The following is a 24,998-nucleotide window of genomic DNA, read 5'->3' as shown; positions in this document are numbered from 1 at the left end:
TGGGGCATTAAGAACGGAAAAGGTCTAGAATTGGATATGACTAAAAGGATTAAACAATTGTCGAGGACAATCTAAGGTTTACCAAAGATTGGTTGCTCAAGGACAGTTGGAAGTATAATGATAATTCTGGAAGGACCATATTGACATAATCTGTAAGGAGGAAACTCTTGTTCAGAAGTGATAGTCAAAATGGAATATGGAAATGTTTCAAAGTTAGAAATTATTCAATCTGTGTAAGATTAGGAAACTTAATGCAAGAAGGATGTTTCCAAGGAGTTGATCTCCTTTGGAATGCTCTGTAATGTTTGTTGTCAAGTCTATCTGACTTTGTGCATAATCATTACAAGAGGATCAATGCATATAAGTTTAGAATCTAACAGATTTCAGTAAATGGCATGAATTTGGAATTCTTGCATTTGCAGTAAGGATTTGGGACTATGAAAAGAGGATCATTGGAGTTATATTCAATTGATCTATTTCACAAAGTAAAGATCATAGACAAACATAGTATGCATACTTGGTGTATGGCATGACTAGTGTTTAGAAAACATAGTGTACATGCTTGGAGCATGGGACAACTATTGTTTTAAATTCAAGAATAAAGTTGATAGCTGAAATAGTATACAATGAATAATGTGCAATCATATGGTGATAAATAAAAGGTGTTTTATTTATGTTCATAGGTTTTGATACCATATTCGATTCAATTATTCTTGTGTTTCATTTTGCATGTTTTGACTTCCAGAATAAACTAGGTCATTGTTCTGGATGACTAAGTTATTCAAACCATCCACAGTCGGTCATATGTTGGAAGTAGATATGAATTAAGACTGTCATGGGTTGGCTTGTAGAGGTCTAAGATGTTGGACAAAGGGCTACAACACTCATGAGTGCTCATAAGTTCTGAGTATTGGATTCAACCCGCGCTCATTGGAATCACTTCATGGATTTTATCACGAGTGATCATGAGACGATAATATCTTATATTCTTCAAACCTAGAGATATGAGTTGTTACTATGAGTTGGTTATACATTGATTGCACGAAAACGCATTGGTAACTCGATGTTATAAAACGTGCCTTTGTGTATGATTCAACAAGTAGTAGAACAAGTCATATGAGTCGAAGTTTATCCATTCCTTTTACCTTCGGGATAAAAACGATATCTGTGGGCCCCTCGATGATTTGGTGATGACAAACGTAAGTGCTCGGCCGGGCCTGGACTGATTTGATTTGTTCAATTAGTCAGTCGTCATAAATCGGAAATCGGGAAACAACAAATGGACAGAGAAAATGATTATAATCCATGTCTCAGTCCATATGATATCTAGAATGGAGGAATATATGATCCCTTATCTAATGGACATGTCATTTGATTTATTCAGAGTTTGACAGCGGCTTTAAGAGCTACGATTGCTAGTCGGGATCTTGGAGTCATACTTGAATAATAGTTTTAGACTTATCCAAGTGGGAGACTGTTGGATTAGGTGTCTAAGCCCATAACTATTATTGGTATGTATTCGACCCGAGAGTAGCATGGTCCATTTGGGTTGCATATCATCAGGACAATTTGTTAGGATGGACTTTTGAGAGAAGGTTATTTATGGTTTATTAATATATTATAAGTAATAATATATTAATATGAAACCATATGTTTTAATTAGTAGTGATCAAGAATTAATTTGGAATTAATTTAGTGGTCGAAAGAGACTAATTAAATCTATGGGGACTAATTATGATAATTAGTTATATTTATATGTGTTGGGCTTATGATCCATGTTGGACCAAGTTTATGTATGGATACATAAAGAGTTGGGCCACATGAACCATGGATCATAAAACCTATGGGTATGGATTTGGGTTATATCCATGACGCTAGAAATCCCACATATAAATAGATACTTCATTGCCCAAAATCGCCACTTGTATCTTTTTAGAGTTCATGGTGTCTTTTGTGTGCATGGAATTCTCTCTCAAGTTCATCCTTTGTCCACGGTGTGTTGTGATTCCATTTGAGGCTTCCACACTATTGGGGCTAAGCTCTTTAAGGCCAAATACACCAAGAATTCAAGCTCCATCAAAAGGTATGTCATGCTAACTAGTATATTATAATTTTATGTTAAATGCATGCTAGTTGTAAGATTAATACCTTGGAAACCATTTGCATGTATAATTAGTGAAAACATAGATCCAAGGTATTTAGGGTTGTATGTGCACCATAGGATGTTGTAGTATACCAAAACCCAACAACAACAAGAAGTCCAATGCCATCAATTGGCACGGACAGGCTTGATCCTCACCTTACAAACCCCGAGCACTACAAATAGACTTTCGTCCTACTCCACCGGGTGACGAAACTCTTTCAGCCGGTAACGACAAATCCCTAGCAATCAGACACCTAAGTCCTGGTGTAAGAAATGCCACACACTTTTCCCTAGCCCCAATAAAGATTAAAAACCAAGAAACAAAGGGCATCAACGGGATCCGAAAGGCTTCCAACTTTCCTCCAAAGGTTCCCAAAACCTCTTGGAAACCTCAACCAAGTGCTAAGCGGAAATAGAATCACCCCGACTCCTGGAACCACCCCAATAACCAAACACCCGATACCACTTAGCACAGTCACAAGAACAGATAGTGTCTGATCGCAAGATCGACATAATAGATAAAGTAAACATCAGACCCAGTCCCTAACCACAGGAAACACCTGTCTAACTCATAAGGGAGAAAAACGAAAATTACCATAAGCACCACTGACTACGAGTAAGCCAAACAAACCCATCCTCAAGGAACGATACTCCCTATCTCGAATCGAAATTTCGCTCAACCACCAGCAAAGAACGGGCAGAGGCCAACCTACCATTAGGTTGGAAAAACCCTAGGGAGAAAACTCCCAAGATAATCTAAGGCTCATAAGGTCAACTATATCACACAAACTCAACCTTGGTGACCATAGTACCAACTCCTGAGGCCCAAAAAACTCTACTCTTAGGACACCAGGATCCCGATCCCTAGAAGACCATTCAAAGGTCCTCGCCAAGAAAGGGCCCGATAAATCATAGTCTCCGATTAACATAAGGAACTAGTTTTGGACATTTCACCTTCCATGTGTTCAGCACTCACAAGTGTCAGACCACCGAAACTCTAGAAATTCCACCTGTCAAGGTCAAGGTAAACACGAACCCACATCCCGAAGAGAAGCATGTGCAGTGGACATTGACAAAGTTTGGGATGCCCACTTGCTTCTAATCGAGTATTCATATGACAACAACTACCACTCGAGCATAGGAGTTGCACCCCTTAGGGCTCTATGTGGCCAGAGGTGCAGATCATCCTCTGTTGGGCTGAGGTGGAAGATACCCAGCCGACAAGATGACAAACGCCCAATAGCACACTCACTAGACCCGAGATTATTCCAGACACCACGGAAAGTAAAAGTGAACTAAACTCCCGATGCACCAGACCCTTCGAGATCCTCGCACGGATCGGCCCGATAGCCTACAAACTCCAATTACCCTCCGAATTTGTTAACGCACACCCTGTATTCCATGTATCGAACCTAGAAAGTGTCTATCGGACAACTCTCCCAGACCCACTAGACAAGACTAAGGCGAACTAGAACCTCCTAATCATTGATCCGCCTATCGAGACAATGAACGGAAAAGTTAAGTACACAAAACAAAACCGCATCCCGATTGTGAAGGTTCGTGAGAACGCTAGGCGTGAGCTGGAATTCACTTGGGAGCGCGAAAACCAAATGAATCGAAAGTACCTTCACCTATTTCCATATTCATGACCCTACCTTTCGAAAGAATTTCGGGACGAAATTCCCTCTAACGGGGGGATGATGTCCCAACTAGCCTTTTTGGCTAGGAAATTCCGTCCTCAAGTAAGCAAGTACTATTGTGAGACTTGTGCTAACACTTCTAAGTGTACAATATGAGTTCCTAGTGAGCCATGAAGTGTTAGAATGAAAACTCTCCAAGTATATGAAATCTCTCCCAAATCTCTTCAAGTAGGTGAAATCTCTCCCAAATCTCTCCAAGTATGTGAAATCTCTTCCAAATCTCTCTAAGTATGTGAAATCTCTCCCAAATCTCTCCAAGTATGTGAAATCTCTCCCATATGTGGAATATCTCCAAGTATGTGAAATCTCTCCCAATTCTCTCCAAGTATGTGAAATCTCTCCCAAATCTCTCCAAGTATGTGAAATCTCTCCCAATTCTCTCCAAGTATGAGAAATCTCTCCCACATGTGAAATCTCTCCAAGTATGTGAAATCTCTCCCAAATCTCTCCAAGAATATGAAATCTCTCCCAAATCTCTCTAAGTATGTGGAATCTCTCCCAAATCTCTCTAAGCACCTTCCTTAGTTGAAAACAGCTCAAAACCGGAAGAGAAAACCCAAAAGCACCCTCTTGGTCCGGAGCCCTCTTGGTCCGGAATCCTTTTGGTCCTGAACCTCTTGCTCCTAAACCTCTTGGTCCGGAACCCTCTTGGTCCGGAATCATTTTGGTCCTGAACCTCTTGCTCCTGAACCCTCTTGGTGCGGAACCCTCTTGGTCCGGAACCTCTTACTCCGGAATGTCTTCTAAGGATGCCAAGAGGAAGCTCATCTCGGAAGCCTCTCATCAGGATAGGTTCGCAGCTCCGGAAGTTCTTACCTCACCTCGGTTCGGAAGCACCTGGTCTGTCCGGACCGCTGACCCGCTCCTGACTTCGGAATCCGAGAAAAGCCTTCCGGAAGTTCCTGTTTGCTTCGGAACTTCACTATTTGCTCCGGAACTCCCTGCCAACCACATCGGACCCTCGCAGCCTTAATCCTTCCCTCCGGAATTTGAGCTACAGCTTCGGAATTCGCATAATGGCTCCGGATTTTGGACTATTCCGGACATTTTCTTCATTTTGGGGTATTTTGAGGTCGGGAATCCCACCAAACTCATGTTTTTCTTAACTAAGACCCCTAAAACCTTTATTATATGCCAAAATTAATTACTTTAAATTATATTTACATAAAATAAATGTTTGGGATTTAGGAAGATCTTATCCTAAATCAAGATAAGGACAAATAGGTTGACTTTGTGATTTGATGAAGTTCTCATTTCCCATGCAAATCACAGTATTCCATGGTTTACCCACCAAATATCCATGCATGGACCACCAGATCGCCATGCACCAAAGATTCCCTCCCTTTTTCATCCTCAAAGCAAAGTCAGTAAGGAGTTTAGACTTCACCTTCTCCCTCACTTTTCCCATTTTCTCTCAAAAACTCATATTCAAGCAAGAACAGGGAATCTTGCTGAAAGGAAATTTCTCAACTTATTCCTGGGAAATTTTAAGGTAAATTCCTCCACTCATCTAATATTTTATAATATTTCAAGATGAATCCATATTATTTTGCTCATAATAATATGTGATGATCATCCTTAGGAAAACATCCCTCCCAGGGAAGTTCCTCATCTCAGCCAAAGTTTAGGCTTGGAATCTCCACTCCATCACTCCAAACAACTCCTCAACCAACTCAAGGTGAGCTTCATACCCCACCTTTTCAATATTTTAATGTTTTTGGGGGAGAGTACAAGTCAAATCTTGCCTAAATACTTGAATAATTGCATATATACGTATGTTTGTATGTGTGTGTTAAATATTATTAAATTATTATTTTAGTAATATCCTCATGAACGTAAGATTTCACAACTTCATAAGGAACAGAGGATATTTTGTGTACAAAAGGGCCTCCCAACTATTGGATGTGTCCAACTTAAGACCTTTATCTATGCTTTCATGTCTAGAAATAAAACTTATAAAAAGGAACCTTGATAAGCTGACACTATTTCTAGTCATTTTCGAAAATGGGAACTTTGTGACTATTTTGCAAACTGTCAGGGAGTATTTTGTAAATATTCAATATAAAAAGAAAATACACAAATAGAGCCTTTATGACAGAAATATTTGCATGTCATAAACTGATGTCGTAAAACCTCCAACAACAATAAGAAATGTTCTATATGTCATAAAACAGAAAATGCGTGTCATAACCGGCAGTTATAAATTTATAGAAACTATAACTTGACACTTTTTCTCTTGACTAAGATGACTTATTTTTAATAAACGAAAAGGAACGAACACGAGCACCTAGTTAACGAGCACAATCAACGATATGGAACGAGAACAATATTTCTATTCAATAAGTGCGAATTTCATTATTTATCTAACAAATAATGGATCTCTAACGATTTCTCAAAAGGTTGTTAATATTCTAGTCAGACAAATCTCAAAAGTACCTAAATAAAAAAATATTAGTGTACGTCTAAGTCCTGTAAGGAGTTATAGCCAGAGTCTCCTGGAGGGAGAGCGAGAATTTGTGTATACATCTATACGGGGTTAACACCCTGCACCTTCGATGTTCGCTACAGCTAGACAGGCCAGTCTAGGGTGACAAATGTCTTTTCCAAACCGAGGGCGTCTGAGAAACGCCAAAACAGGTACTCCGTCAGATTAGTATGGTTATAACGGCTCACTACAATATGTTATATTAACTAGAAATTTATGTAAGGAAAACCTCATAAATAAATTTTGGCACGTTGTGTCGACTGTCCTACTCGTGATAAGTGATGGTCCGCATTTGTTGCGTTGACTGTCCTTTTTCATAGCGTAGAATTTCCACAATAGCCATGTTGATTCTTTCTCCTAACAAGTATAGAGTCGTAATACTGCTATTTTACAAATTAAAAAGCGTACGACTCTATGGAAAACGTTTGTAAATGATTTTGAAAACGATAATCTAACCCACACATGTACATAGTTGGAACTAGAATTTACGAATATTTTATAAGCATAAAATATAGGATTTTCTGGAGAAAACGATTTTCTACGATTTCGATAACGATAAACTAGAACGCACACTCAATTTTACTCGATAAGAGGAACAAGATTTTCAACCATATTCTCTTTTTGAAAATAAGGGATTTTTCTGGAAACGGTTGACTATTACTATTCAAAAGAACTATTCTCGTACACAGCTCGCTTTTACAAATCACACTACTTTTCAAAATCACTCCTTATAAGAATGAATAAAAGTAATGACATGCACACATATATCCATGATTTTCAAGGCAAGACTTCAAACGATTTCATAGAAAATATCGGATTTTCTTAAAGTACAATACGAACGATTCTAAACAAGTGTAAACGATTTTATACAAAAATGCTTATGAACTCACCAACTTTTTAGTTGACGCTTTTCAAAACGACTTGTATTCTCAGGGATCTAGTAAGCAGGTAACAAGGGACGCGGATGCAAGACTTTAAGCTGTAGCTTGGACTTTTCTGCTTATGTCTCTTTTGTGTAATTCGAAGAACAAATACAATATGTAAACAATGTAAGTTTGTTATCTCAATGTATGATGTTTGGATTGCTCTGTTTCATTTATATTCAATTGTTATGATACTGCACAAGGAAGTCACCCGCCTCCGGACGTTTCCATCGTCTGGTCCGGGGGTGTGACACCATTGAAGAAGGAGGAGTTGCTAAAGCAAGCTTGGAGTGGCTTTGGGCTTCAAGAATCTGCATCTAGTTCACGTTGAGGAGCTTCTGGAGGTATAAAGCTTTGATCTTTCCATCTTATTCATTAGATCTAGCTAGGGTTTTCTATTTTGTCCCTTTAGTTGGTTTTGGACATCTTCTTGAGAGTTGAGAAACTCCAGAGGCTGAAAAGGTTAGATCTGAGGTCCTTTGGTCCATTCATAGCATAAAAATGAAGTCTTGATGGGTGTTTTGACCTCATGCATGGATTAAGACCCCTGGAAAGGTCTTAATGGGTTGTTGGGAACCTATGAGACATGCAAAGGCATAAAGTTGCCAACTTTATGCCCTAGGACGTCTTAATGAGCTTAGATCTGACTATTGGACGTGAGGAAATCGAGTATTAAGCACTTAATGGAAGAAGTGCTTAATCTGTCAATACGGTGGGTGTAACTTAACATACGCAACGCGTACGGCTCAAGGACTCAGTACGCTGCGCGTACCAGGGTGGTACGCTAGGCGTACACATAGCAGATGGACTTGGACTTGTTGTGGGCTTGCAAGCTTTAGGGCCTTGATTAGTCATTGGGCCTGGTCATGTTTTGGATTGGTGGGCCAACTTATCTGTTTTGGGCCATGGTTTCTACGATTGGGCTTTATTGGGCCATGAGGCCCATTAATAATAATTAGACATGGACTTTGGGCCCAATAGCAAAGGAAGACTTTTGGGCCATTGTGAAAGGACTTGGTTTTGGACTCTTTAATTGAATTGTGTTCAATCCTAACCTTGAGTAATGTTATTATTGTTCAGCACGGGTGGTTACGGATTGTTAGGAGAGCAGCTTTCGGATTCAGCAAACAAATGTGAGTCTCCTCACCATACCAATGGGTCTAAGGCACCAAGGCCGACCCATTTTATGATATGTAATATCCTAGCTGAGATTGTATTATGTGGCATGTTAGTTGGTATGAGCTAGGAAGTATGCTAGTGGTATATGTGGTACGTTTGTATGGAAGACCATGGGAGAGCCCATGACACTTGGATGTAAGACCATGTGGAGAGCCCATGGCTTTCCTATCAAAGACCATGGGAGATCCCATGGCACTTAGGTGTAAGACCATGTGGGGAGGCCATGGCATCATGGAGTAAGACCCTAGGGACGAGCCTAGGACATCCATATCTGTTGTATGCATAGCTTATGTGATATGTGTAGCTGTTATAGCTAGTATGATATGTTGTATGTTGTTTGTGTGTGGGTATGCTCTAGGGAAATCACTAAACATTAGCTTATAGTTTGTGGATTTGTTTCAGGTACATCTGAGCCCAAGGGCAAGGACAAGGTTTGATGGCGCGGTGTGCACTCTCACTCGGGCATTTTATGGGACACTCTGACATTTTGAAATAAAGTTGTATTTGACATGGTTTTGAAAACAATTGTAACTGGTTTTTTTGTATGATGAAAATGTGTTTTGGATAATTAAAAAAGAAAATTTTCTTTTGAAAATTGGTTCGTTACATATAAAGCTAATACCTTGACTTCCCACTGCTTAGATCTTCCCTTGTGAAAGAAAATGGTCATTTCTAGTGCAAAATGGAGTCACTTTCGGGTTTGAGCTTGTCACAATGACATGGTTTTATATATGGACTCCTCTAGTCCCCCATAGTCATAAAGTCATTGACTTTATCAAGATTTGGCCTTTCTCCATGCCCTAAACCTCTTCTTATACTTAGTTTTGGTCTTTTAAGCCTTTTGAGACCATGCATGCGCGTAAAGTTAACAACTTTACATGGTGACTTCGCCCTAGGAAGCTAGATCTGGAGTTTGGAGCTATGGACTTGACTGGAATGAGTTGATTGCGAAAGGGATGAAGGAACTCGACAAGTTGGATAGCCAACTCGACGAGTTGAGTAGGGTTTTCCCGCTTTCTGGATTCTGAGTGAACTCGACGAGTTGGTAGGATAACTCGGTGAGTCGGTTAGGGTTTTCCCGATCTTCTGGACACTGCATGGACTCGACGAATTGCTTAGCAACTCGAGGAGTTGACTCAGGTTTCGCACTCTCTGAGTTTTGAAGGAACTCGACGAGTTTCTAAGTGCACTCGATGAGCCGGGTCAACATGGACTGTTGACTGTTGACTTTGACCAGGGTTGACCAAGTTTGACTTTAAGAGTATTTTGGTAATTTGGGATTTTGATGGAATTAGTCACACGGTGACTACAGGCGGTTGAGTTCGGAGCTGTGATTGAGAATTGGATATTGTCACTACAGCACTCCTTGTGAGGTGAGTTCTTCTCACTATATCAACAGGGTCTAAGGAACTAAGGTCGGCCCTTTGGATTGTTATCATGTTTTATTACTGTTATGATTTGTTAGATCCGTATTCTGGTAGATAGGATGTTGCCATGCTTAGTGATATGTAGATCGGTTTGACTGTCTGTAGACTGTTATGTGATTATATGATATATGTGCATATGATTGATTGATGGATGAGGCTTCATTGCTTCGTGCGTAAGCCAACAGGCCGGGGCATTCCAACCCGATGGTTGAGGGCCGAGAGTATTCCATCCCGATGGATGATTGGACTCACAGTATGTTGGCATTCCAACCCGATGGTTGAGGGCCGGGGTATTCCAACCCGATGGTTGATTGGACCCATAATATATTGGCATTCCAACTTGATGGTTGAGGGCATGGGGTATTCCATCCCGATGGATGATTGGACTCGTAGTATGTTGTTTGTGATATGTGTTATTTGTAGTGTGTTGGTATTTTGTGGGAACTCACTAAGCTTCGTGTTTACGGTTTCAGTTTATTGTTTCAGGTGCTCTCAAATGTTTTGGCAAGGCGAAGGCGTGACTGTACACATCCTCGTGTTTTTGGAACTTATGGTTTCCGGGATACTCTGATAACGTAAAAGTTTTGAAAACTATGTGTAAATGATTCCGGTTTTAAATAAATGTTTTGGGAACAACGGTTTTGTAAACACCTCTTTAATAAATGGGTTGCTTCGAAAAGTTTTAAATTGGCATGATTTTTACGGATGTTACACGTCAATTGGTTCAACTGGAATTTCTTCCTCAGGTTGAGCCATAGCATTTCCAGAGGTTCCTTCATCGTTTGACTCTTGAATTTCTTCAAGATCAATTGTACTCCCACTCTCCTCTTTGGATATGAGCTCTCTCTCTCTCTCGCGAATATTCCCCTTCGTGCTACGAAGACCACGTTGTCATTAGGTCTGTAGAAAAAATATCCAAAGGACTTTTGTGGGTTGCCGATGAAAATACTGTTGGATTAGGCGTCTAAGCCCATAACTATAATTGGTATGTACTTGACCCGAGAGTAGCATGGTCCATTTTGGGTTGCATTCACCATAACAATTTGATAGGATGGATATTTGAGAAAGAGGTTATTTATGATTTATCAATATATTATAAGTATAATATATTAATTGAGAAATCATATTATTTAATTAGTATTGATCAAGAATTAATTTGGAATTAATTTAGTGATTGAAAAGAGACTGGTTAAATTAACGGGGACTGATTATGTAAATCAGTGATATATATGGTTTAGGCTAATGATCCATGATTAATTTGTAATGGGCTAATCTTGTGTGAAAGTCCATGAAGTGTTAGTCCAACTAATTTATGGTATCATAAGCCAAAGTGGAAGAATTAAGGTTTACATATGACTCTTGGAATTCTACACTATATATGTAACCCCTTAGGCACAAAATTGATATACAAGGATTCTATGAAGGGTATAGACGTTTTTGTGTGCTCCAACCTCTCTCTCAAAAGTCCTCTATTTGTTCATGGTGTTTTGTGAACCATTTAAGGCATCACACTTGGGGTGCTAAGCTCTTGAAAGGCCAAAACTCTACAAGCTACAACAAAGAGGTAATTATCTAACTTGTTTTTATGTTTCAAATATCAAATTGTATGCTAGTTATAGGCATCATGCTTTGGATAACTTTTATTGCATGTATAACTAGAGAAAACTTAGATCCAAAGCATTAGGGTTGTATGTGCACCATAGGGATGTTAGAGTACATAAAACGCAACAGTGGCATCAGAGCCATGGGTGTTTTCTATTATATTGATGCAATTGTGTTAATTTTCAAAGCTGAAAATTTTCAATTTTTGTTGTCTAACTGCTAGACTCGACGAGTCCCATGAGTGGACTCACCGAGTTGGATCATCTGGGGATGAACTCGTCGAGTCCATGCCCTGACTCGACGAGTTGGGTAGTCTGTTGGCAGAATTTTTCGAGCTTTAGGCCTGTTTTGGATTAGGATCATTACCACAAACTGTTTTGGCTCATAAAATTTGATTTTGTTGATATGGTAATGATTATCCCCATCCAATAACATGATGATTGCCAAATTTTAAGATAATTACTTGATTTTGTGAAAAACTAATTATTTGTAAAATTTGAATCATTTTGCTACAAGAGTTGAATTAGATCAATTTAGTAAAAGATAAAAAGATATGATTATTTTATTAGCTTAAAGTTTGATCTAAATGTTTCTTGAAGAGTTTCATAACTTGTCCTCAAGTTATGGAACTTGAAAAGTCTCATTCATGAAACAAATTAACTCCTTAAGTTATGGAATTCAAGAGTCTTGAAATGTTACAAAACTTTCCATCAAGTTTAGGAATCTAAAAGGTTTTGAAGAGTTTCAAAACTTGCACTCAAGTTTTGGAATTTAAAATTTGATTAAAAGTTTTAATTGTGAAATATTAAATTCTAAACCTTTTGGCTTCATAACTTAAATTTAGACTTAAAAGTTTAATTATAGCTTTGTTGAGAATTAATTAAAAGATTAATTAAAAGAGTATTAATAAATCCATAATTATATGGTTTGAGTTTAATTAAATTAAAAGTCTAGTTTAATTAATAAATTAAACCACCTAGTATTTTAAATGTATAAAATACACCCTTATACTATATAAAATTAAAAGTCTAATATATTATATATGTATAAGTTAAAAGTCAGTCTTACCGTTAGTAGGCCTCATTCACAAAGCTGGTCTATAAGGGGTGTTTAAGGAAGCGGTCTGTAAAATGACCGCCATTGGGTATCCATTCTTACCCACCACACCCTTGACCAGTGGAGGGTCGTTAGCCGAACGGGTTTGATGAGACATTTAAATCCTCATTAAAAGTATATTGAAATATAAATTAACTAAATGTTTCATAAATTCTCAATCTTAGTTACTTAGGAAAAATGTGAATTTGATGCTAACCCATGAAATTGCACATTGCACCTTATTGGTCAGTTAGTGCCTTAGTGGAGCGTGTGTGGTTAACCGACACACTAATTTGGGCTAATGAAGGACGACAATGGGTAGCTCGTGAATTATCATTGATCAATGGAGCGTGTGTGGTTAACCGGCACATTGATTAGGTGATTAATGACATCGAGAGTACCAAGCTAATTTGCATGGTTATTCACACCTTGTTTGTGATCCTCGGTATCCCAGTCACAAACTTGAAGGGCATAATCGAGATTAAACATGCCATTGAAAAGTTCAATGAATCTTAAAAGAATCTAGGAATTTCAATTCATTTAAAACCTAATATTCATTTTCGTTTTTCATGGTGGAAATTGGTAAATCGTCATTTACCTACCTTCAAATATTTTGCAATTGGATTACGACATCCCTCTTCCGAATTGCAAAATATTGTGTTGGGTCCTAGCCTTAATATTTCATTTGGGTGTTATATTAAGGACTTAAATCCATTAACTTGAATTTCTCCCTTGTAGATGTCTAGTTCTGACAACTATGGTCTACCCGAATCTTATGGAAAAAGCTTTCCTCATGAAGATTATATTCATAGAAATCATACTTCACTTCCTCCACCTCCTCCAATTATTCTCCCTGACCTACGTGTCCGTCGACTTGAAAAGTTCAAGGTCACTCAAACCCTATTGGCAAGCAAACACTAAAATGGAAGGTCTGTGTGTGTACATGTCTTGGAGATGAAGTCACACATTTACAAGTTGGGAATGTTAGGTGTCATTGTCTCGAGGAAGTTGGCTGTTGACTTGGTTCTTCAATCACTTCCTAAGTCATATAGTGAGTTCGTTAAAGATTACTATATGACAGACCACGACGTGACCCTTATCGATCTTACATATTTGCTTATTGCTGCTGAATCAGAAATGATTTGGCGCACTGGTAATGCAAATTTGATTGGAAGATCTACTTCCCAAACTTCCATGGACATTGACAATGGAAACATTGGAAGTCCAGAAAAGTCTTCTCTTCCCAAATGGAAAGGGATCGGTCAAGGTCGAACCATTAGACCAAATGATAAAGAAAAAGGATAAGTTTGAGATTGTCCCGTTTGCCATTCCAAAAGAATCTGTTTGTTACTACTGCCAATAGAAAGGGCATTGGTTGCGAAGCTGCCTTATTTACCTGAAGGATCACAAGGATGGTAAAGTCAAAGTGGTTGACTCTGCTTCAGGTAAGTCCACTATCTAACTCTATTAAGTTCCACATGATTTGATAAGATCACATTTTGATGTTTTGTGGGATCGAAGAAAAGAAAGGAAGCTTATAGGAAAAGCATGTTGAGTCTGATCGCGAAGAGATGAATTTTGATCGCATGATTCGATGATCAGAATTGCGAGCTGCTACTTAGGAGTTATGATAGATTGCTTAGAAATATGTAGTGACATAGTTTTCATTTATAATTCCATTGTAAGGACAAGATTTTCCGCAATTTTAATAAATAAAGAAAATTTTGATTTTATTTTATTTTATATTTCCTTGCAATGGCATTTGTGAAAATTGATGTTTGTATGTTTCTATTTTTAGCAATATGGATTTGATTCTTTCGTTTGTGGTAGTGTCTAAATTTACCAATTAAGGAAAGATTCTCATCACCAAGTTTTAATTGGACAGAAACTTGGAATCATGCAACTTGTATTGTATGATGAATGAGAACCTTTGTCTTTGGGAAATTAAGACTAATTCCTTGTTCACATGTATATGTGAGTCAAGTGAAGGACTAGGGGATCGGGTACACTTGGTTGTGCAATGGTCAGGTCCACCACAAAGAACAATAAGACTGTTCGTCATGATTTACTAAAAGTTTAGTGAATATGATTATGCTTACAAGATTAAGTATAATTCTGAATCATTGAAAAAGTTTCAATGTATAGCAGAACGAATAAGAATAATTAATTAGGCAGAAAGATAAAAGTTTCTCCAATCTGAAAGGAAAGGAGAGTACTTAAGTGTCGTGTTTTATGATCATCTTAATGATTATGAAAACTATATCACAGTTAATCCTCTAAGGACACCTTAGTACATAAGTATGGCTAAGAAGAGGAATCAGAAATTGTTTAAATGGTTAAATCAATTAAGGTGAGTCATACTTCGTTTCAAAATCAAGTCTTAGAGTCCTACTTCAATATTGTTCCTTGAATGACATATCTTACGTAGGTTTATAACACATTTAGAACCGGTAGTATTGATGTCTTTAAGACAAAGACCAATTGTATGAAGTGTTTTTTCTTGATAAGGATCCGCACTAACTCTTGAATATTTGTTTGGCAAGGAGTATTTCTTGACAAGAGAATCTTATATGTCAAGAAGTCAGTGGGAGTCCTAAAGATCTTGAAAAGTTTCAGGGACTAATCAAGAATAAACCTATTGTGTATCACTAGCTCACGACTTGAGGTTTGTAACCTATCGTGTTGACATATTCTTGTTTCTGTGCCCATTCCAGATAAAAGTTAACTATGCATGTGAGTTCTATGAGTTCTCAATTGTTTGCATAAGGCGAAGGACCTTGATCAGTAAAAGTTCATTGATCTGATACGTGATCTGCTTAACAACTTGGAAGACATGGTAGACCCTTGTGCTGCCGAATGGCAAGAAATTAAGATTGAACAAGTTTCGTCCATATGAGGTTGAGTTTCTCAGAGACCTTATCTTATGGTACTGGTTGGAAATGACAGATTCACATGGATAGGAACATGTACACCATTAATCTAAGTGACAAAGGTTTCTCTCAAATTCATGAAAATGATTGTGAATAAACGCTTTCACTAAGTAGATTTTAAAGAGTTAGCAATTGTAACATTTGCATTCTCAAATTCGATTATGATTACGACATCCCTCTTCATAGTTCGAACTGTGAGAAATGGAAAATAGTTTGGACATTCGGGACTTATTACTGTAAGTTCTAAAATAGTTTAGACACACATATGAGCTTTCTAATGAAAATGTGTATGAGCCTAGATAAATGCTTATTGAAGCATCTTGTATCAGAAATCTGAACTTTGGTAAGAAAGTCAACAAGTATTGATTTCTAGAAGTCCAACTTATTTCTGGGTACATGTCAAAGCTAGTGGGAGCATAAGTGTTATGCTAATAAGAATGTAATTATTATGCTAGTGGGAGCACAATTATTACATTAAGTGTTACGAGTTAGCAATGTTAATTATAGAAAACAAAAGTTTCAATTCGCAAAGTTGCAGAGTTTGAAAAGTTGTTTTGCTATAATTAAGGAAGAGGAACTCATAATTCGTTTCAAATATAAAAGCTTAGATTGAGATTTTAATCAAATTTAGTCAAGGACATATATGAATGCTATGTTGGAATGGTTCAACATAAGGGAATTCTATATATGGAAATATTATAGCAAGAGACTGGTTAAGCATCATGTCTTTATGTAAAACATTATGTATCGTATCTCATATGCTTCGGGAATAGGATCGATTTCATATGTTATAATATTTATGTGTTCCGAATTTTCCTAATGCCTATGGAATTAAGATGGAAATGGGAACAAAACCGGATATGACTAAAGTGGTTAAACAACTATCAAGGACAATCTAAGGATTCGCTAAGGATTGGTCGCTTGTGGACAGTTGGAAGTATAGTAATAAATGAACCATGTTGACATGATTCTGAATAGATAGGATTCTGTTAAGAATAAATTGTCATATAGCAAATATGGAAATGTTTCCATAATGGGAGTTGGACATTAAGAATCTATGTGTAGGTGAGAAACTTTTATGCGAGAAGGATGTTCAAAGGAATATACTTTGAATTTGAGACTTCGCTTCCTTGGAATTGTTTTGTTATCAATCTCCATTGGAAATTTTTGTAATATCGTTGGCAAAGTCTCTGTGACTTTGGTAACTCGACATTACAAAATGTACATTGCATGATAGTTTAGAATCTAACACATTCTTATAGTGGAAAGAATTTGGTATTCTCACACTTACGATAAGGATTTGGAATTGTGAAATAAGTGTCATTTGTAATGTTTTCAATTGATCTATTTCACAAATTAAGGACCATAGGTAAACATAGTGTGCATGCTTGGAGCATGAGATAACTATTGTTTTTAATTCAAGTATTAAGTTGATTAGCTGAAATATACAATGAATAATGTGTAATCAATATGGTGATTAAATAAAAGGTGTTTTATTTATATTCAAAAGGTTTGAGACCAGATTGGATTAGATTATTCTTGTGTTTCACTTCACATGTTTTACTTCCCGAATAACTAGGTTATTCAAAACATCAACAGTCAATCATACTTTGGAAGTAAGTAATGAGGTAAGACTGTCATGAATCCGACTGTAGATTGTCTAAAGTGTTTAGACATAGCACAAGTTTGCTGTAGTGTTCATGAGTACTCCTGTAATAATATTTGAGTATTGGATTAAACCCACACTCACTTAATCACTTCATGGATTTTATCACGAGTGATTGTGAGATAATAATATCTTATATTCTTGAAACAGAGACATATAGTTGTAGTTTACAAGTCGTTTACACATTGATGATATTTAAACGCACCAGTAACTTGGTGTTATAAAAGATATTGTTGTGTGTGATTTGATGAGTAAATAGAGAAAGCATACGAGTCGAAGTTTATCTGTTCCTTTAACCCAATGTGGGATAAAAGCGATATCTGTGGGCCCCTCGATGATTTAGTGATGACAAATCTAAGCGCTTGGCTAAGCCTGGACTGATTTGATTTGTTCAGTTAGTCATTCGTCATAAATCGGAAATCGGGAAACAACACATGAACAGAGAGAATGATTATAATCCATGTCTCAGTTCATATGATATATTGTATAATGGAGGAATATATGATCCCTTATCTAATGGATGCGTCAGAGTTCGACAGCGGCTTTTTGAGAGCTACGATTGCTGGTCGGTTTTCAAGTCGTACTTGTAGTGATAGTTATTAGACTTATCCAAGTGGGAGACTATTGGATTAGGTTTCTAAGCCCATAACTATAGTTGGTATGTACTTGACCCGAGTGTAGCATGGTCCATTTTGGGTTGCATTCACTAGAACAATTTGATAGGATGAATATTTGAGAAATAGGTTATTTATGATTTGTTAATATATTATAAGTATAATATATTAATTGAGAAATCATATTATTTAATTAGTATTGATCAAGAATTAATTTGAAATTAATTTAGTGATCAAAAGAGACTGATTAGATTAACGGGGACTGATTATGTAAATCAGTAATATATATGGTTTGGGCTAATGATCCATGATTGATTTGTAATGGGCTAAGCTTGTGTGAAAGTCCATGAAGTGTTAGTCCAAATAAGTTATGGTATCATAAGCCTAAGTGTAAGAATTAGGGTTTACATATGACTCTTGGAATTCTACACTATATATGTAACCCCTTAGGCACAAAATTGATATACAAGGATTCTATGAAGGGTATAGACGTTTTTGTGTGCTCCAACCTCTCTCTCAAAAGTCCTCTATTTGTTCATGGTGTTTTGTGAACCATTTGAGGCATCATACTTGGGGTGATAAGCTCTTGAAAGGCCAAAACTCTACAAGCTACAACAAAGAGGTAATTATCTAACTTGTTTTTATATTTCAAATATCAAATTGTATGCTAGTTGTAGGCATCATGCTTTGGATAATTTTTATTGCATGTATAACTAGAGAAAACTTAGATCCAAATCATTAGGGTTGTATGTGCACCATAAGGATGGTAGAGTACATAAAACCCAACAAATACATCTCTCACTTCGAGGTTCAAGCTTGTCGTGAGTATCTCGTCTAACAAAAGCTTCACAACCCCAAACATTGATATGTACCAACGAGGGAACCTTCCATGTCCACATCTTATGAGGTGTTTTGGCAACCTTCTTTATTGGGACAAGATTAAGAATGTGGGAGGTAGTCTCTAAGGCATACCCCCAGAATGAGATTGGAAGTGAAGCTCGACTCATCATGGAACGAACCATGTCCAACAAGGTTCGATTACGCCTCTCAGCCACACCATTAAGTTGTGGTGTCCTAGGAGGTGTCAGTTGTAAAACTATTTCACATTCCTTAAGGTAGTCGTGGAACTCGATACTAAGTACTCACCACCTCTATCAGATCTGAGCATATTTATCTTCCTGCCCAATTGACTCTCGACTTCTCGTTTGAACTCTTTGAACTTTTCAAAGGTTTCTGACTTATGCTTAATTAGGTAGATATAGCCATATCTGCTATAATCATCAGTAAAAATCACATAGAATCGATTTGCATCCCTTGTGGTGGATCTGAAGGGCCCACACACATATGTGTGTATGAGATCCAACAATACTTCACCTCTTTCACAAGAACCAGTGAAATGTGATTTTGTCATCTTTCCAAGTAAACAAGACTCACATGTATCATCCGACCTTAAGTCAAATGATTCCAACATTCCATCCTTTTGGAGTTAGGCAATGTGTTTCTTGTTGACATGTCCAAGACAACAATGCCACAAGCATGCTTTGTCTAAACCATTAGACGAATCAATTTGAAGAACACTATTACCTAAATTGTCTACAACCATCACAGTTTCATACACACCATCACAAGGTAATGCTTTAAAATAAAATACACCATTTTTATAAGCATAAATAGATCCATTCTCATTATCAAAAGAATATCTAAAACCTTGTCTATATAAAACATGAAATGAAATGATGTTTCGCGTCATTTCTATAACTTTTGTTTCATCAACCTCGAGAAGTTCCTTTTCAAGCACATATTCTCTGTCCTCAAAGCGTAGATCCATCTTGATGTTTTGCATCCAATCATTATAATTGGTGCCATCAAAGGTAACCCTCGAGCAGATGTTCAAGATTGAAAAATTGTTGGAGGAGGAACTAGAAGCATCATTGGGAGCTGACATCTGAAAAAGAAGAAGGACAAGTTTTAGTTAGATAAGAAGATTCCTCAATATAACACCCAAATGAAATATTAAGGCTAGGGTCCAACTAGATATTTCACAACATAGAAAATGGATGTCGTAATCTAATTGTGAAATAAATAAAGGTAGGTAAATGACGATTTACCAATTTCACAACGAAAACAAAATTTTAAACGAATTAGGTTGTAAATGAAATTCCTAGATCTTTTGAGATTCATTGAACTATTCAATGACATGTTTAATCTTGATTATGCTCTTCCATTTGTGACTGGGATACCGAGGATCACAAATAAGATGTGAATAATCATGCAAATTAGCTTGATACTCTCGATGTCATTTATCATCTAATCAATGTGCCGGTTAGCCACACACGCTCCATCAATCAATGATAATTTACGAGACACCCATTGCCGCCCTTTATTAGTCCATATTAGTGTGCCGGTTAACCATACACGCACCACTAACGACTTATATAAAGTGTAATGTGCAATTTCATGGATTAGCATCAAATTCACATTTTTCCTGAAGTAACTAAGATTAGGAATTTAATAAAAACATTTTAGTTACTTTATTAATTCCATTATACTTATTAATGAGAATTATTTGTCCTATCAAACCCATTCGGCTAACGACCATCCACCAATCAAGGAAGCGGTGAGTGAGAGTGGTCACCCATTCAACTACCATTTTATAGGCAATTTCCTTATACCTCCCCTTATAGTTCGACTTCATGAATGAGGCGTACTAGCGGTTCGACTAACTTGTCTTATACATATAGTAAATATTAAACATTTAATTTTACATATAGTATAAGGTGTATTTTAAACATTTCAAAATACTAGGATTTATCATCTTTTAAATTTTGAACTTAAAACAATTTAATTAAATTTAAAAGAAATTGATTTAATAATTATCTATTAATTAAACACTTTAATTAATTTATTAAACTAATTGAGGATTATCCATTAAATTAATCAAAATAATTTAACCTAATCCTCTCCCCCTAATTTTCGAAAATATGGGAAGAGTAAATCAAAAAATTTTAAAATTATCTCGTTAATCAAATAAAGAGATAATTACCAAAAATAAGAAACCCTACCCATAAACCCTAATTTTCGAAAATCACAAAACTTGGGGAGGAAGGAAATGATTTCAATCCTAGCCATAATTTGGAAAATCCATAGGGTTAGGAAACCCTAATTTTCGAAATTTTGAAGGACAAAGGAAAGGGTTAAAAACCTTTTCCAAATTTTCAAAATCTAGGGTTATGAAACCCTAATTTGCGAAAACCCTAAGTCCTTAGGGTTTAATTTCCATAAACCCTAATTTAATCAAGTTCAACCAATTGCATCAAATTCAGTAGAAAACAAGCCAAGGATCTGATACCACTGATGGGTTTTGAGCATAACAAACAATTTTATGTGTGCATGCAACCCCAATTGCTTTGATCTATGTTTTCTCTGATTGAACGTACAAGTATTGAACATCAAAAGGAAAACCCTAAAATACATATACTATTTTCAAAAATCATAACATAAGAAAGTAAACATACCTTTAATTGTTATGTAGTAATAACAATTTGAATCCAAGACTTTCTGAATCTTGAGAGCAAGGGCCACAAGTGTAACACCTCTAATGGTTCACACCCACACCAAGCAAGAGGATGAGAGAGGAGAGAGAAGGAGAAGCTTGATAAATTTGGCTATTCTTCTTAGGGTTAGAGTGGCCGAAAATATGAAGGGGTAAAGCCATTTATATAGTTGAGGTAGCTTAGAGTCAAAGTTAGGGTTTGCTGGAGGAAACCTTAATTCCTTAGCTTAAGGCTTAAGCAGCCCATGGACTCCCCATCCAAGGCCTTGGACGAAAATTATAGAGCCTCCCTAGAAGTTTTCGTCCAACCCTTCTAGGGTGGTCCAAGAGCCAAGTTTCTCAACTATCAATAAATTGCTAAATAGCCCCTGCACTTTTAATCAATTCCTTTAATCCCAAAATTAATTCCAAATTAATTTATGATTAAATATTAATTAAACAATATAATTTCTAATTAATATATTATTTCAATAATACATTAATAAATCAATTATCTCAATTTGTTATTCAAATAATAAATTCAACCTCTTTCTACAAAAGTCGTCATGTTCAGTTGCTAGTATGAGGCTAACCCAAAACGACTGTGCTACTATCAATTCAAGTATATACAAATTATAGTTATGGGCTTAGACACCTAATCCAACACCAATTTAGATCATACAAGGCGTGTTTGTGGGATTTGGTTAGAGGGGAAACGGTTGCGTGTGTGGTGGTTGTATGGAGGTTGAAAGGCATTTTAGGATTGGTGATTCCGGATTACGATCGGGTAGTCATGGGATGGCGGTGAGTCGGTGGAGGTGCAGGGAGCGGTTGGTTTATCTGGGAGTAAGTTAAAGGGTAATATGGTAGAGTTAATGGTGTATGCTGGTTAGGATCACCAGGGGTGGGTGAAGGTGGGGATTGGGATGTAACTTTTGGTAAGGGAGTAGGGTTGGGATGGGTGGTGGTAGGTGGTGGGGTAGGGTCAGAATGGGATGTGTGTTGAGGGTGGAAGATGAGTGGGGATGGCTCATAATCTAGAAATGAGTGGTTGTGTGGTGAATGTGGTTTGAGAGTAGCATACGAGAAGTTGGTTTCGTCAAAAGTTACATGGCGAGATAAGATGACCTTTCCCATGGTAATGTCAAGGCATCGGTATCCCCTGTATTCTGTTGGGTAACCTAGGAAGATACATGGTGTAGATCTGGGGGCAAGTTTGTGTTGTCGGGTGGCATTTAGGTTAGGAAAGCATGCACAACCAAAGGTCCGTAAGTGATCATATATAGGATGTTTGAGGTAGAGAACGGAAGTGAGGGTACGGTTGTCAAGTAATTTAGTGGGAAGTATATTGTGAAGGTAGGTTGTGGCGTAAAGGGCATCAACCCAAAAGTGTAGTGGTAGAGAAGCGTGAGTTAGGAGGGATAACATGATTTCGTTAAGACGGCGAATCATGCGTTCAGCTGTGCCATTCTGTTGGGAAGTATGTGGGCACGAAAAAAGAATGTGGAGACCGGTGGTGGTGGAAAAATTATGAAATTGGTTATTATCGAATTCACCACCTTTGTCATATTGGAAGATTTTGATGGTGGTATTGAATTGGGTTTGGATATATTTGTGGAATGTTTTGATTTTGTCATATGTTTCAGATTTGTATTTGATGGGAAGTGCCCATGTAAAATGGTTGAAATCATCGATGATGATGAGATAATATTTAAAATCGGTTTTGCTGTGGATGGGTGAAGTCCATAGGTCTGCATGTACAAGATCAAATGGTTTTAAAGTGGTTGATGTGGAATTTTTGAAAGGTAAACGTTTGTGTTTAGCGATTTGACAGGAATGACAAACAAATGAATGATCAACTTTATTGCAAGAAATATGTTTATTTTGATTAAGAAAATGCATTACATGAGAACCTGGATGACCTAGTCTAAAATGCCAAAGAGGCGTACTGGAAGAAACAAAAAAAGATGAAGCTTGAGCATTTATTGGTTTGGTGAAGGGGTAGAGTTCAATGGAACTGTTGTGTCTCGTCAGGTGCTTCCCAGTCTTGTAATCCTTTAAAGAGAAACCATATGGGTCAAATTCAACAGATAAATTATTATCACGACAAAATTTACGTACGGATACAAGGTTTTTAATGGAATGTTGTGTGTAGTATGTCTTTGAGATGGATGGGTGTAAATGGGTGAGGTAAAGTGGTGTGGCCTGATCCAATTACCGACACATGTTCATCATTTCCAACAACCACAAATTTAACAGAAGACACACTAGAGATTGACATTTTACCTAGGTCAGTAGTGAGATGGGTAGTAGCACCTGAGTCCATATACTACTGATCGTCATTTGGGTCCAAAATCATGTTGAGAAAGCAGCTCCGAGTTCAGAAGGTTCTAGTGGGTTGACATCCGAAAAGTGAGCTTAAGCCTGTGGTTGTCTTGACTGTCGCTGAGCAGAGGAGGTGGCCCAAGGAGGTTGATTGTAGGTCCTATTGTGAGACACAAAAGTGTTGTTTGCTGGTGGTCGACGATTCAGATTGCGCTCCTGGTGTTGGAAATTTTTGTTTCTAGAATCGCCACGACGAGGAGTTGGATTGGACGGGGGTTCATGGTCAATGGTGGCAACTATTTCGACAGGTGAGTGGGAGTCCTGAGCGTGTTGGCGCTGATTTTCAAGTTGAAAGCATGGAACACGCGGTGTCCCATGGAGGTAGGTTTTGATTCAGGTAAGCGCCTACTGTGTCAAATTCATAAGGTAAAGCACGAACGAGTTGAAGAACTAGATGGTTGTCATTCACCGGGCAATCAACATCGTTTAGTTGACTTGCCAAATATTTGAGGTGTTGATAATAAGCTTTTAGAGACGACATGGCTCGGAGGGTCAGATTGTTGAATTCGTGTTCAAGTGCAGCAGCATGAGATTCTTTGTTGTTTAGGAAGATGTCCTGTACTTTGGACCACGTTTCATATGCAGTAGAATCCGGTTAAAGAACCCTAACAAGGAGGTCATCATATATTGTCCCGTAAATCCATTGTAAGACAATAGCATCGATTTCCGACCATGCTTCATATGTTGGGTCAGTCTTCAATGGAGGGTTTGTACCGTCAATGTTGGCAAGAACTTTGTAGCCTTTGGCGTGGAGCTTGAACAACCGAACCCATGATGAGTACGAAACCTTGGTACCATCAAGAATTTGAATATTGTTTTGTATGTTTGTGACTGTGTAAGCAGGATGGAAAGCTTTGATAGGGTTCTGATCAGATTTATCACCCATTGTGAGAAGATGGGAGATATCAAAAAAGAAAGAGAGAACAGGGGTGGGGTAGGGCGGTACAGCCTTGGCTGCGCCGACAAAAAGGAATTTTCCGGTAAGGAGCCCTTGGCTCTGATACCATGTAAATGATTGGGATTCCAATGCCTAATTCATTGATACTCATCTGAATAAATACAAGAGGTACAAAGGAATTACACAGGAAAGTCTAACCAACAAATCAGCTAAATAAAGAATAGATAATACACAATAAATATACAGATACAATACATAAATCCGAAATATATAATAAGCGTATATTTCGGCTAATAGCTTGGTGTCAATGTTTATCCATCTGTGTCCAAAAGCTCCATCCCCGAACTCAATATCATTGATTTCCAAATATATGTTGAATTTGTGAAGTTGCGATAAGATGTTACACCATTGGTTGATTA

At 37.4% G+C, this 24,998-nt stretch overlaps 1 protein-coding gene across 1 annotated transcript; it reads right to left on the bottom strand.

Moving 5' to 3' along the window:
* Positions 1-23,964: 23,964 nt before the first annotated feature.
* On the bottom strand, positions 23,965-24,567 carry LOC145127709 (uncharacterized). Its single transcript, XM_079062856.1, has 2 exons — positions 24,286-24,567; positions 23,965-24,237 (listed from the first exon to the last, which is right to left on the bottom strand). The coding sequence occupies exons 1-2, from the start codon at positions 24,565-24,567 to the stop codon at positions 23,965-23,967; spliced, it is 555 nt and encodes a 184-aa protein (XP_078918982.1).
* Positions 24,568-24,998: the final 431 nt, after the last annotated feature.

The sequence above is a fragment of the Lactuca virosa genome, chromosome 7 (assembly GCF_052849685.1).
Source record: "Lactuca virosa cultivar CGN04683 chromosome 7, Lactuca_virosa_CGN04683_v6, whole genome shotgun sequence".
Lineage (NCBI taxonomy): Eukaryota > Viridiplantae > Streptophyta > Magnoliopsida > Asterales > Asteraceae > Lactuca > Lactuca virosa.
This window is presented reverse-complemented; position numbering and strand designations above follow the sequence as displayed.

What these genes read in the sequence shown, in the direction of transcription:
- LOC145127709 (XM_079062856.1), bottom strand. Translation starts at nt 24,567, where the DNA reads ATGGGTGATAAATCTGATCAGAACCCTATCAAAGCTTTCCATCCTGCT. An exon ending in ATGATGACCTCCTTGTTAGG is followed by an intron (nt 24,238 to 24,285) that starts GTTCTTTAACCG and finishes TCCAAAGTACAG; the next exon opens with GACATCTTCCTAAACAACAA.